The sequence below is a fragment of the Stenella coeruleoalba genome, assembly GCF_951394435.1.
Source record: "Stenella coeruleoalba genome assembly, chromosome: 6".
NCBI lineage: Eukaryota > Metazoa > Chordata > Mammalia > Artiodactyla > Delphinidae > Stenella > Stenella coeruleoalba.
In genome coordinates this window covers 118,349,087-118,363,183 of record NC_137151.1, presented here as the reverse complement: position 1 = coordinate 118,363,183, position 14,097 = coordinate 118,349,087, and the positions used below count along the sequence as shown (strand labels likewise).

The 14,097-nt window shown below is 41.2% G+C and overlaps 1 protein-coding gene across 2 annotated transcripts in view; it reads left to right on the top strand.

Annotated features, from left to right (window-relative positions):
• DNER (delta/notch like EGF repeat containing) overlaps window positions 1-14,097 on the top strand; it is a 326,041-nt gene that overhangs the window by 226,883 nt on the left and 85,061 nt on the right. For both annotated transcript variants that reach the window (XM_079924540.1, XM_079924541.1), the window contains exon 7: window positions 3,185-3,298. In XM_079924540.1, coding sequence (XP_079780666.1) covers window positions 3,185-3,298 — 114 coding nt within the window. The remainder of the gene's footprint in view (window positions 1-3,184; window positions 3,299-14,097) is intronic.

Below are 14,097 nucleotides of genomic sequence, written 5' to 3'. Positions count from 1 at the left end.
ACTAGCTTTCTGCAGGGTGGAAGGAAGAACCCAGGCAAAGCTTTAATAGTCTTTGTTCATTTAAAGTCCTACCAATCCCTCATTTAGTTTTGACTCTGTGGTTATGACATCAAATTAAAAAACAAAAGACACAGGAAGGGAGATCTACAAGGCTTAGGTATCCAGCTCAGAGTATCACATATAGCTCAATGTCAATGATTTGTCTGACAACTGCAGGTAAGTCTCTGCTCTCTGAGGGTCTAAGAAATGACTTACTGGTGTTTAAGAGCCCTTTGAGTCAGATGCAGGGTGCTCATGGCTCCTTGCCCTGGGGTGGGAGGGAAACGCAAGAGGGAGGGGATATGGGGATATATGTATACGTATAGCTGATTCACGTTGTTATACAGCAGAAACTAACACAACAATGTAACGCAATTATACTCCATTAAAGGTGTTAAAAAAAAAAAAGTCACACGAAAAAACCCCAAATATATAATGCTTTCAAACCTTGGGAACAGAAAGCAATGGTACAGTGACTGATCCTTGAGCCGTGCTCTTCACTGGAGGGGACTCCTGGCATTTGAGTGAGAAAACTGTGTTATTCTGGACCATTTTAGGCAGTGCAGGGCTTCAGCGTCTCCACCATGGGATGCCGGTGGGACCCTCTAACCATTATGCCAGTCCCTAACATCCCCACATCGCAAACGTGGGTTATCCTCTTGGATTGATATCTTCCTAAACTTGAGTCCAGTATTGGAGCATTTAACAGCACTGAAGATTCACCTTGCTTATAGTTTTAATTTAATATTAGATCTGTTAGGGAATTCCCTGGCTGTATAGTGGTTAGGACTTTGCACTTCCACTGCAGGGGGCCTGGATCCAATCCCTGGTCAGGGAACAAAGGTCCTGCAATCCGTGCAGAGCGGCCAAAAAAACAAGTTAGATCTATTAGATAAGAGCAAATTAAAGGCATGGGAAAATTTGTGTATTATCAGACAATGTGGTTCTTAAAAAGAAATTGTTGATATTAATAAATATAGAGTGTTTAACTAAATTTGTAAGTGGGACCAGACATTCATTAAGGAGGCCCTTAAAAGTGATCTTTTCGAAATAAATGTCTTTTAGTTAGGGATGCATAATGAAGTCTTTATAGGTGACAAGAAATTTTCTTTAAGATACCCACAGGGATGATATGGAAGTATGAGAAGACTAGATGAAATTAAATGGACAAAATGTGAATAGTTCTGAATTTAGACATTTTATTTGAAAATACATTAACATAAAATTGTTATAGTAAGATATTCTGTTCTGAATTTTGGAGTAGATTTTTGTCCTCGTGTTTGGATTTTTAGTTTACATGATTATCTTACTCTTCTCATACCCATGAATTAGCTACAGTCCCCTAGACAGTATTTTTTGTTTTGTTTTGTTTTGCGGTATGTGGGCCTCTCACTGTTGTGGCCTCTCCCGTTGCGGAGCACAGGCTCCGGATGCGCAGGCTCAGCGGCCATGGCTCACGGGCCCAGCCGCTCCGCGGCATGTGGGATCTTCCCGGACCGGGGCACGAACCCGCGTCCCCTGCATCGGCAGGCGGACTCTCAACCACTGTGCCACCAGGGAAGCCCCCCTAGATAGTTTTAAAGCCTGTAAGGAAGAGTAGGATTGCAAACAATGGCTTCCATGATCACAGTCTGTAATTTAGACTAGTTTGGCAGGTCATTGAAGCTCAGGCCAATCATCTTTCTCCTAACATTGATTTATTTTTGCAAATACAAATGCTAATGACAGCCTTTCAAAACGAATAATTCAGAAAGACAAGTTTTTAATGTACTTTATGTACATCCTGGAAAGCACAAAATGTTAGAGTATGATTATAATTTTGTAGGAAATATCTGTGCATAAACATTTCTGATAGGAATTATCTCTAAAGTATTAATATTTCTGTCACTCAAATAACATAACTAAGGGTAACATTTTTCTCTTTCTATTTTAAATCTTGTATTTTCCAAATTTTCTTTCATAATCATTTTCCACTTTAAACTAAAAAACATAATTGCATGTTATTTTTTAAACTTGCCTTTTTGGGGGGGGCTTTGTTTTCAAAGTTAACAAAGTATTTGGAATTTATTTGAGGCTTCTCAGCTGCATGGGTATTCCAATAGATACAAGTCCTTATTTTCTCATCACACATATGTGGTTACGTTATTAACCAAAAAAAATCACCACTGGAGGCTTGCTTGCTTCACGGAGAAAATTTGCTGGGTTAGGTTTGTGCTTCAAATTAGAATTAAGATGCATATAGTCATGTGCTTAATATTATATGTGTCTCAACCTTTTTGTCTTTAAAATTAAGGGATAGGGTGTGAATTGAACACTGAGGGTCTTCTAGCTGTAAAATATAAAAAGTTAAAAAATTTTAATACCTACCTGGCAATTTTCCTAGTGGTTTTTTTAAATAGGTACTGGGATGACCTTGGGAAAGTGGCCGTCATCTCAGTGGTCAAGCAAGACATTACAGAGCCTGTTTTTCCTTAGGTCAGAAGGAAAGGACAGTGGTCTTCAGGCTCAGTTTCTGAAGGTTCTGACTAACATTTCAAAATAAAATTCGGAGCTAACGTTGAAAAAAGTATCTCTTTGCATAAAGTTTTTTTTTTTTTTTTTTGGCTGCATTGGGTCTTCGTTGTTGCGCGGGCTTTCTCTGGTTGTGGCGAGCGGGGGCTACCCTTCGTTGTGGTGCATGGGCTTCTCATTGCAGTGGCTTCTCTTGTTGCGGAGCATGGGCTCTAGGCGCGCAGGCTTCAGTAGTTACAGCACGTGGGCTCAGTAGTTGTGGCTTGCGGGCTCTAGAGCGCAGGCTCAGTAGTTGTGGCGCACAGGCTTATTTGCTCTGCGGCATGTGGGATCTTCCCGGACCAGGGCTCGAACCCGTGTTCCCTGCATTGGCAGGTGGATTCTTAATCACTGCACCATCAGGGAAGTCCTGCAATAAAGATTTTTGCAAAGCAAATGACTTTTGAACTATGATTCTAAATGGCTCTGATTGTTTCTTGTTGTAAAACCAAATTAGATCAAGGATTGCCTGGGAGACTATTTTAATGATGCTGCCTTGGTTGGATGGGTACCAGTTGACTCCATCAATTCATGGGATGGTTCATCAGAGTTTTGGGACAAAATATTTTATAAATGTCTATCTTGTTTTGTTCAGGTTATACTGGAGAGCTTTGCCAATCCAAGATTGACTATTGTATCCTAGACCCATGCAGAAATGGAGCAACCTGCATTTCTAATCTCAGTGGATTCATCTGCCAGTGTCCAGAAGGTAAACATTATTACCCCAGGAATAACGTACGTTTTCCATTTTAAATCATACATTAATTTTATGACCTTGTACTTCCATTTTCTGAAAAATCTCTACTCAAGAGAACTTCCTATTTTGTTGCATTTATAAAACAATGTATAAGCTGGTCCTTTCCTTTTAAGCTCTGTGCTAGAATAGCTTAGAAATTATGTCTGAATATTAGACATAATCTCAAAATTTCTGCAATTTTCATTTATACGTTGAAAATGAATAACGATAATAAAATGGAATTTCTTTCTAATGGCAAATTTCACTTGTTAAGATTCCTATTTTTTAAACCATGCATTTGGTTTACGTTAAAAAAATTTCAACATAAAGTTCACCTGTTTTTGTCTTTACATCAACTTTATAACATCTTGGAGACTTCTAGTCCCCTGGAAAGCCACATCTTTAGAGCCACTTTTAATAAAAAAATAGTTGTACTGTTTTCAGTTTCACCTTGAAGAAGCAGGCAGATAATTCCAGCTATGGAACTGGTGTTCAAGGAATGATTTTGTACTTGGAGGAAGTTTTCTTCCCATTTCTGCTTGGAGGGATGTTATGGAAGGGATTGCTTTAAACCTTTAATATTGTAAGAATAACATGATATTAGAGGTGTTTTTTTCCCCCTAAAATAATCGGGAGCATGTGCGCTGCTGATCCACAGAAGTGACCTTGACAACTGCCTAGAGTAGGCTGACATCCTATGAAGAGATTAAATGTAGCGTCTGCGTGTATAAGGAAACATCTCTTTACTCAGAATAACCTGAACTGCCCCTGGCTGAGAGCTGGAGTGGGGCAGTGGTACAGATCGGTGTTGATAAAAGGCCACCGACCTCCTGGGTAACCCGAGGGCTCAGGGTTGCCAGGGGCGGCAGCCACTGTCGACAGTGCCTCATACCCTTCCATATTTTGAACACTGAACAGTGCAGTGGCTAAGGAAGTGAATTCTGTGTCCCAGCTTCTGCTCCCCTGGGCAGAGGCAGGAACGAGTGGCTGTGGCTCTTTTGGTTATCCCCAAGCTGTGTGTGCTTGTGACGGATGTGGTTACCATGATGATGGAGTTCTATGTGCTGGACCATCTCCACTCTTCACTTGAGTGTCTTAAGCAAATGGGAAAACTGGAAACGTTGGCAGGCGGATGACTGAGTCAGCGGCACCAATTGTCACCCAATGCACAGAGCGCTGGGCAGTTTCTTACAGCTTTGCCACACCCTGGGTTAGTCGTCTGCCATCTAACTCTCGTTGTAGGCTGTGCTTAGCGTCAAGGGCGGGCTTCAGGGTCAGTGGCTGATTGCTGACAAATCATTAATTCCCCAGCCCCATCCAATCCTCCTTTCCCTTTTCTAGTGAATGTGTGTGATGAGGACCCTGCTTCCCTCACGGGGACATTTTGGGATCGAATGGGACTTCGGGGAGAGGTCTTTGAAAGCTCCAAAGTGCTTTATTATCATAGTTCTGATTGCTGCCAGGAAGTTCAGATGCCAGCCCAGAGGCTCTGAGAGGTAGTGACCTACACAAAGTCACACTGGTAGTAAAGGATGACCCTTGAACCAGAGCCCAGGAATTCTGTGCTCACTCATGCTCCATTTTCTAGTTTATAAAGATTTGCCAAGCACATCCTACATGCCAGGCACTGAGCTGGGTTCTGGGCCCTAGAGTTGGCAAAGCTGAAAGGGCTCCTCCCATGGTGCAGACACAGGTAAGTCCATAGTTACAAGCAGGAATCGGTGCCTTGAAGACGCACAAGGATCTGCTTAGCTTTGGGGACCCGGGAAAGATGCCCACGTGTGGAGACCCTGAATGACGAGAAGGAGGAGGCTGGCACAGTTGAGGGCATCACCAAGGAGCAAAGGGAAAGGGGAAGAAAGTGGGTGGCGACGGCTGAGTCCTCAGGGCTTCGCAGGGCTTTGTGCGTGGTGTTGGGGCACGTCACATTCAACCCAGACGGGAGGCCAGAGGCTTAGGTTTGAAGCCCGTTTGGCCTCGTGCTTACCAGCTCTGTGCCTGGGCAAGCGATTCCATACTTCTCTGTGTCTCAGTTTTTTAATCTGTAAAATTGGGACAGTGATAACGCCCACTTCCTGGGGCCCCTGAGGATGGAATGAGAAGATGCTTAGGTAAAGTGCTTAGCATGGTGCCTGGGGAAGTGCTCAGTAAGTATTAGGCACCTTATCATGGCTGTTTTCCTAATAATGATTATTACTATTAAACCACTGAAAAATGTAAACAGGAATTTGACGTTTTTCCTGTGGAGCAGTGTGGAATGTGGGTTGGAGAGAGACAAGACTGGGAGTAAGCAGAAGCGTTTGTGGGACTGTTGTAGAAATCTGGGAAATCGATGTTGACTGCTAGGAAGGAAGGTAGAATTTGAAAAGGAGAGAAGCTGATGGATTTGGGAGAACTTGGCAGGGAAAATGGAGGGCCCTGGAGATGGATGGGATATGGAGGGGGAGGGAGAGTGACGGGGCAAGTCTGCGGCTTCTCTTACTTTACGGTTGGTTGTGCCATTCGTGGAGAAAAAGAAACATGGAGGAAAAGTGTTCTATTTTGGACACGTTGAGTGTGACATTCAAGTGGAGATGGCAGCTGGGCAGTTGCTGTGGGTCTGGAAGTGAGTGGAGATGTCTGGGTCAAGTCTATACACAGAGACCTTGGTCTATAGATAGTCATTTAAACCTGGCCGTCAGTAGGGTTGTCTAGAGACCTTCTCCTTTATCCAGTAGCCTATCAGTTCCTCCATGTTGTCTTGATAAAGCCTAGAGAAAATGTGATTATCTAGAATTGAAATGATGGAGATGAATTTCCCAGCAAGTCTTCATAGGAAGACTTTCATCCGGAGGTTTACCTTCACTGGAGACTGACCAGGGAACGTGGCTTCAGTTATAATACGGAAGGATTCATTGCGATGTTTTGAAGGCTCCCAGCAGCCAGCATTTTAAAAGCAGCCCCTCCCACTGACCTGTTCTTAGGGTGCTTTTTGTAGAAACTACTATTTACAGAGCACCTTGCACTTAGAAAAAGCCTGCGTCTCCAGGAGTTTTCTCTTTTCAGCCACGCTGTGAAAACAGGTTTGAAAGCGTTTCAAGTCCACACAGTGTTCTGAAGTTCAGAGCCAGCACTTGACCCTTGCCTGCCTCCTTTTCTTTCTTTTTCTTCCCCCCCCCGCAGTGATTAACATTTTGGCATGTTTGCTTTGTATTTACATATATAGTTGTTTGGGTTTTTTTTTTTTTTTTTTGCGGTACACGGGCCTCTCACTGCTGTGGCCTCTCCCGTTGCGGAGCACAGGCTCCGGATGCGCAGGCTCAGCGGCCATGGCTCATGGGCCCAGCCGCTCCGCCGCACGTGGGATCTTACCGGACCGGGGCACAAACCCGTGTCCCCTGCATCGGCAGGCGGACTCTCAACCACTGCGCCACCAGGGAAGCCCCTATAGTTTGTTTTTTTGCAAAGTAATTTGAAAGTAAATTATAGGCATCATCACATTTCATCCCAAAATAAATCAGTTTAAGAACAGAATAAATCAGAATAAGAACATTCTCCTTGATATCTACAATACCACACCAAAGAAAATAAGTAATTATTTCCTAATATTATTTGCTCTCTGCCCCATTTTTACTTGCTCCTTTGCATGTTTGTGTTGATTCTGTCTTCCCTGTTTCCCTGTGATATTCTTTGAGGGTGGGAAATGTATTTTATTCATCTCTCTCTTACTAACTCTCATTATCCTATCATGGAGCTTTTAGTTCCATATTTTATGTTAGTAGGAGGTTAATAAATATTTGTATATTAATTTATTTTAAAAGTCAACACTTAGAAGTCCCTCACACTATGCTTAGTAACTCATTAGAAGGTTACAATACTATGAAGCAAATTATATTAATATTTCCATTGAACAGATTGAGAAACTGAGGCATGAGAAGGTAAATAACTTGCCTGAGATCACATAGCTAGAAATTGAAACCCAGGTAACTTAGCACTAACATTCTTAACCCTTGGCCTATACCATCTCTTAATATATTCTTTAAAGTAAATTTTATTTTGTTTATTTTAAGAGATGGTCTTTGTAACCATAGTCATGAGTAAAATAAATTCAGTTTGTTGGGTTTTAAAACTTCTAAATGTCACTGCTTAAAAATCTTAAGCCTGGAAAAAGCTAGAAAAATTATTTTTTCCTTTCTCTTTTTGGTAAGTGCAGTGAAATCCCTTTACAATAATCTCTCCCAGTCCAGAAAGCTATTAAAACTGGTTTTCCCTCTGGACAGGGCTTTCAGCACTGCTCATTCACATCCTTGCTCTCTTCTGTCCTTTTAATCTTCATCCTATTTCCTTCAAGGAGCCTTTTCCATCTGATCTGGGCTGAGTCCTTAGAGGTTACATTTTTTCCTGAGGACCCATCTCTTTTTAACCTCTCTCCAAAAGTTCAAGGTCGAGGAGGCCTGAGAGACAGCTTGTACAGTAATTATCACATGAGTTCTCCTTCTGGAAGGTATTCGCTCTTCTATACTTACATTTTTATCCTTCATCAATGAGCCCTGTCTTTTCTTTGAATTTTGACTTAATCTTAGCTAGGTCCATATTTGAAAAGTGCAGTTTCAGATTCTGGTTAGAGTGGGGTTGTTAAGAAACACAAGTAAACTTGTCATGAGTGTTTTCTTATTTTTAACTTATTGAAAACAAGAAAGGTAAATAATTGGGATCTGGGTTTATTGCCTCTGTATATATTCTTTACATAGATATTGTCTTTATGTTTGGTTTAGAACTTTGAGGTCCTTAAATTTTGAACTAAATGCATTTTTACTCTGAGGAGGACTAATTATAAATACTTACCATCACCGCTTATTGGTATTTAAATATGTATATTTAAATATATGAGCATTTTTGAATACACAAATAAGTAAAATCTGTGTATTACTGTCTAGCCATAGTCTTTGCTTCAGCATCTCATTGAAAAATTTTTTCCTTAGAAAAACAAAGTAGAACAAAGAATAAAAAGAAAACAGCGGTGATAAAAACATTCAGCAGTAAAGCACATCTGTCGGCCCTGCCTGTGTGACCATTTGCATCGTGCTGGCACGTCTCTTAGAATCTAATGACCTTCCTGGCATCCACCTATTAGAGAAGGCATCTGGTAACCAGAGACAAGGGGAGCATAGGGGGCTTCATGACTATTTTGAGGAAATATCATTTGATCACATGTATCTTAAAAACCTTGAATGTAAAAACGTTTTCTGGTGTGGCACCCTTGGCTAGGATTACAGATAAATATAATTTGGATGAACTGCTGTTGCATTGCAATTATGACGGCAAGTATTGCAACCGGGTTGAGGACTCACATTCAATCCTCTCACTTTTAGAATGCAGTGTTGGATCCACTGTCAGACATGCAGATCTTTAAAAAATTTTTTTTTAATTTTAATGAAGTATAGTTGATTTACAGTGTGTTAATTTCTGCTGTACAGTAAAGTGATTCAGTTATTCATATATATATATATACACACATATATGTATATATACATATATATATATACACGCATACATTCTTTTTCATATTATTTTCCATTATGGTTTATAACAGGATATCAAATATTGTTCCCTATGCTACACAGTAGGACCTTGTTGTTTATCCATTCTATATATACTAGTTTGCATCTGCTAATCACAAACTCTCAATCCATCCCTTCCCCACCCCCCCCCCTTGGCAACCACAAGTCTGTTCTCTGTGTCTGTGAGTCTGTTTCTGTTTTGTAGATAAATTCATTTGTATCATATTTTAGATTCCACATGTGAGTGATATCATATGTTATTTGTCTTTCTCTTTCTGACTTATTTCACTTAGTATGATAATCTCTAGGTCCATCCATGTTGCCGCAAATGGCATTATTTCATTCTTTTTTTATGACTGAGCAGTATTCCATTGTATGTATGTACCACATCTTGTTAACCCATTCATCTGTCAATGGACATTTAGGTTGTTTCCATGTCTTGGCTACTAAATAGTGCTGCATTGAACATAGGGGTACATGTATCTTTTTGAATTATAGCTTTGTCCGGATATATGCCCCGGAGTGGGATTGCTGAATCATATGGTAGCTCTATTTTTAATTTTTTGAGGAACCTCCATACTCTTTTCCATAGTGGCTGCACTAGTTTACATTCCCACCAACAGTGTAGGAGGGTTCCCTTTTCTCTGCACCCTTTCCGGAATTGTTATTTGTAGACTTTTTAACGATGGCCGTTCTGACTGGTGTGAGATGGTACCTCATTGTAGTTCTGATTTGCATTTCTCTAATAATTAGAGATGTTGAACATCTTTTCATGTGCATGTTGGCCATCTGTACAGACATGCACATCTTGTAACTTGGAAACTCCGTTGCCAAGTGTGGACAGCTGGTGTCCTTCTGTGGCCTGGAGCTCAGGAGACCTGAGTCTGGGCTTGATGACAAGTGGGAGAGTGGAGTGGTTATGAATGTGGGTGTTTTGGGTCACACTGCTTGGGTTTGAAGTCTGGACCCACTTCTTTTACAGCTTTTTGCTTCTCTGAGGCTCATTTTCCTCATTGAGAAAAGGAGAACGATAGTAGCATACCCTTTATCAGTTGATATGAAGAACAGAAAAAACCCTAAAAACCCTTAGCACTGTGCTTGGCAAATAGTAAGTGTTGAACAAATGTTAGGTGTGATGATGATGGTGATGGTGATGGTGATGATAACGATGACGATGATGGTGGTGATGAATATAGTCCTATCACCTTGGGTGGGTCATGTCTTTTTTTTTTTTTTTTTTGCGGTACGCGGACCGCTCACTGTTGTGGCCTCTCCCATTGCGGAGCACAGGCTCCAGACGCGCAGGCTCACGGGCCCAGCCACTCCGCGGCCTGTGGGATCTTCCCGGACCGGGGCACAAACCCATGTCCCCTGCATCGGCAGGCGACTCCCAACCACTGCGCCACCAGGGAAGCCCCATGTCTTTTTTATCTCTTCCAGCCATGCTTCCTTGTTGTAAAAGGGTTCACTCTATTACCTTTAAGTGTCCCTGCTCCTAATCCCTTACTGAATCAATAAATCCATCTTGTTGTTTCAAGCAATGTTTGTAGAGAAAAGTTTCATAATCTCTAAGGAAGGCCTGAGTCTAAAACTTAATGTTGGCCTGAAGGCCCTGTAGGTTAAATCCCATTGCAACGTGCTCCAAGGGTTTATCCAAACTATATTTGTTTATCTACATTTTATAGCCTTGAGAAATCTAGCCATATAAGTTCTTTTGTCCAACTCAAATGTCAGGGTAATACCTTTCATCTTAAAGGGATTTATAGGCAATAGCCACGCATGTCATAAAAATTATCTCTGAGATAATGTGTATTGTTCAGAAACTGGCATGTTACCCAGTAAGGATTTAGGAGTTCTATAGTTCTGGGATTTGGTTGTTTTCTCCAGTATCCTGGTATGTAGGATTTGGTAAAAGTACTGTCTTAGGATCGTATAAAACTGCGTGTATTTATTTAAGAAATGTGCAACATGTCCTCATAAAAGCCCCAAATAAAATACTGTTCTTATTCTTTCAAAATTTGGCATTATCCCTAAATCACCACTTCATTTAGGAATCATAGCAGCTGAGATCCTTGGAGTTCCAAGCGGTATATAGTTTCATCTTTTGGACACAAAGCAGGGTATTAAGACTTACGAAGTGTGAGTAAAATTTTATTTCTGTGTTTGGTGCATGCCAATTAAGTTTTGATTTATGGCTAAGTTCATGTTTCCTTTTTGTTCTTTTTCTTTTCTTTTTTCCACATAGCACAGTTTCTCTGAGATCATTTCAAAACACTGCGAGGAATTTTGTTTGTCTGCTTCTCCCATTAGCAGTGGGGACCAGCTGTACTCATTTTAGTGAGTGATGGGTCCTGTTCCTCACTTTTATCTCTGCTTCCCCTCTGGGAACTGTTCTGATGCTCGGTTTAGTGGTGGCAGATGGCGGTTGGAAGTTACAGTGTGATGAGTGAATGAAGAAATAAATAATGATAACTTGGTGCTTTTCTTTTTAAAAAGAGGTAGGCTATACCTAAACAGGTCACCACAAATTCTGATTTCTTAAGGAGTGTGTCTAGACATGCCCATAAAGATTATTCAGCATTATTTCAGGTAAACGCCTTGAACTTCAACTCTTTCTCTCTTGTGGCTAATCGTTGTAATCACACAGCAGCAGCAGTAATAATAACAGTTGTGATGACATTGGCCACTTGTTGAGTGCCTACTCTGTGTTAAGCACTGTGTTTGGCCCTTGAAGTTATTATTCAACAAAACATAGCAGCTCACAGCTGGGGCTCGAGCAGACTTGAGTTTGAATCTGTTTGATCACTTAGCACTTGGTGACCTTGGGCAAGTAAACTGAAATTCCCTATACCTTATTTTCTGCATTTCTAGAGGGTGGGTGGTATTAATATCTACCCAATGAGCTGTTATAAGAACTAAATGAGTATACAGTGCACAGAAAGTGCCTAGCAGAGAGTGATTAATACGAATGCCACTATTTAATCCCCACAACTGCTGTGCAGGGCAGATCCCGAGGCTCTAGGTCTTGGTGGACCCAAGGCACAAGCTCGGCTTTGTCTGGTTCTGGAGTCCGTGTTCTCTCTGCTGCACCAAGCTCCTTCTCTGATCAGGTTCTGCCTTGTGTGAGAGCTGTTTGGGTGCATGTCTGTATTTTCTCACGGGACTGTAGACTCCCTCAAGGCAGTGATGCTCAACTTCTTCTGTATCCATGGAGCACCTAGCACTAGAGTACCTGTGAGCCATGTTGAATGCATGAGTAAGTAAATAGCTGGAAACAGTTGCAGCAGTATCATTTTATGTGGGAGGAAACTGTAGCCAAGATGGATTAACCAGTGTTCACTACTGTAACCAGGTTCATTGCAAACTTACTAATAGCAGCGGTGAGGCGAGGGTTTGGATCTCATCCTTTCAGTGCCCCATTCGTGTATGGTTTAGGGATCACCCAGAGACACGAGAAGAGTTCAGATAAAGACTTTGGGGGTCCCCTTCTCTGGTTCTCTTCTTCCCCAGGACCTCCTCACTCCTCATGGGGTGACTGTCCTGGGCTCCTTCCTGGGGTTCCTTTGGACAGAAGGAGCAGGTTTGATGCTAGTGTCTTGGTCTCCCTGGGCCATAGTCCCAGCTGAGAATGCCTGCAGGGTGGGCTCTCCAGACATGGAACTCAGCCCATGCTGTTTGCTGCTTCCATATTTGGACTCCTCTTCAAAACTTGCCTGCTCTTGTTCACCTTCAGAGTCATGAGGTAGGTGTAGGGTTTTTTGGTCTGGAGTTTAGAGTTATTTGTGGGACAGTCTGTTTGTTCAAAGCTTACTTTTCCATATCAGAAGCAGAATGTCCATATAATTGTTCTTAAAAGCAACAAAGATGCTTTGCAATAGAAACACAAATACCCTAGAAATAAATGGAATTTTTATTTTTTCTTGCAGCAGATTTTATCTCCTTATACATTCCCCAACTCTACACCATAATAGTCGGAGGAGGCTAGAGTGAAATTTTTGTCTAACTTGGACCAAAATACCACACGATGCAGTCCAGGGTCTGATACTGAACTATTCAGATCTAGGCTCTGACTCCTACAGCATATTAAAGTGGGACTGACAGAGAGACCAAGGCCTGAGAGAAATTGAACAAATAAAGCTGGGAAAGTAAAAGGATGCTTGTTTATGACTTTATCATATTCTATTTTTGATTCAGTAAACTTTTCTTCGACTCTGTTTTTCCAATCTAGTTCTCATTTCATGTGACCTAATATTATATTGAGAAAAGGCAGCTGAAGATAGATACTTAGGCTTCTCCTTCTTAATATAACCCCTTTCTGCAGGTATTTTCCCACTGTTCTTCTTTTATTTTTTTATTCTTATTTTTGTTGGGGTGTAGTTGTTTTGCAGTGTTGTGTTAGTTTCTGCTGTACAGTGAAGTAGAGTTCCCTGTGCTAGACAGCAGGTTCTTATTAATTATCTATTTTTTACGTATTAGTGTATATATGTCAATCTCCGAATTCATCCTCCCCCCGCTTCCCCCTGTGGTGTCCATACGTTTGTTCTCTACATCTTTGCCTCTATTTCTGCCTTGCAAACCGGTTCATCTGTACCATTTTCCTAGATTCCACATATATGCATTAATATACGATACTTGTTTTTCTCTTTCTGACTTACTGCACTCTGTATGACAGTTTCTAGGTCCATCGAGGTCTGTACAAATGACCCAGTTTCATTCCTTTTTATGACTGAGTAATATTCCATTGTGTACACACACACACACACACACACACACACACACACACACACACACCACATCTTTATTCATTCATCTGTCGATGGACATTTAAGTTCAACCACTATTGAGAACAGTATGGAGCTTCCTTAAAAAACTAAAAATAGAATTACCATATGACCCAGCAATCCCACTATTGGGCATATACCCAGAGAAAGCCATAAGTCAAAAAGACACATGCACCCCGGCGTTCATTGCAGCACTAATTACAATAGCCAGGTCATGGACTCAACCTAAATGTTCTTTTAAATTGACCCAATTATATTTTATTGTAATTTCTATGAAGAATTTGCCATTTTTAGAGTCCGTTCCTCATTTTCAACTCCTAACTATTCTACACTTAGCAATACTTCTGGTCACTATGATCCAGGGCCTTCCCATGGGATGATCTACTCACCACTGGTCATTGTCACTGCGTTCAACTATGACTCTCTTTTCTGTTACAGCCCAGGACTTTAT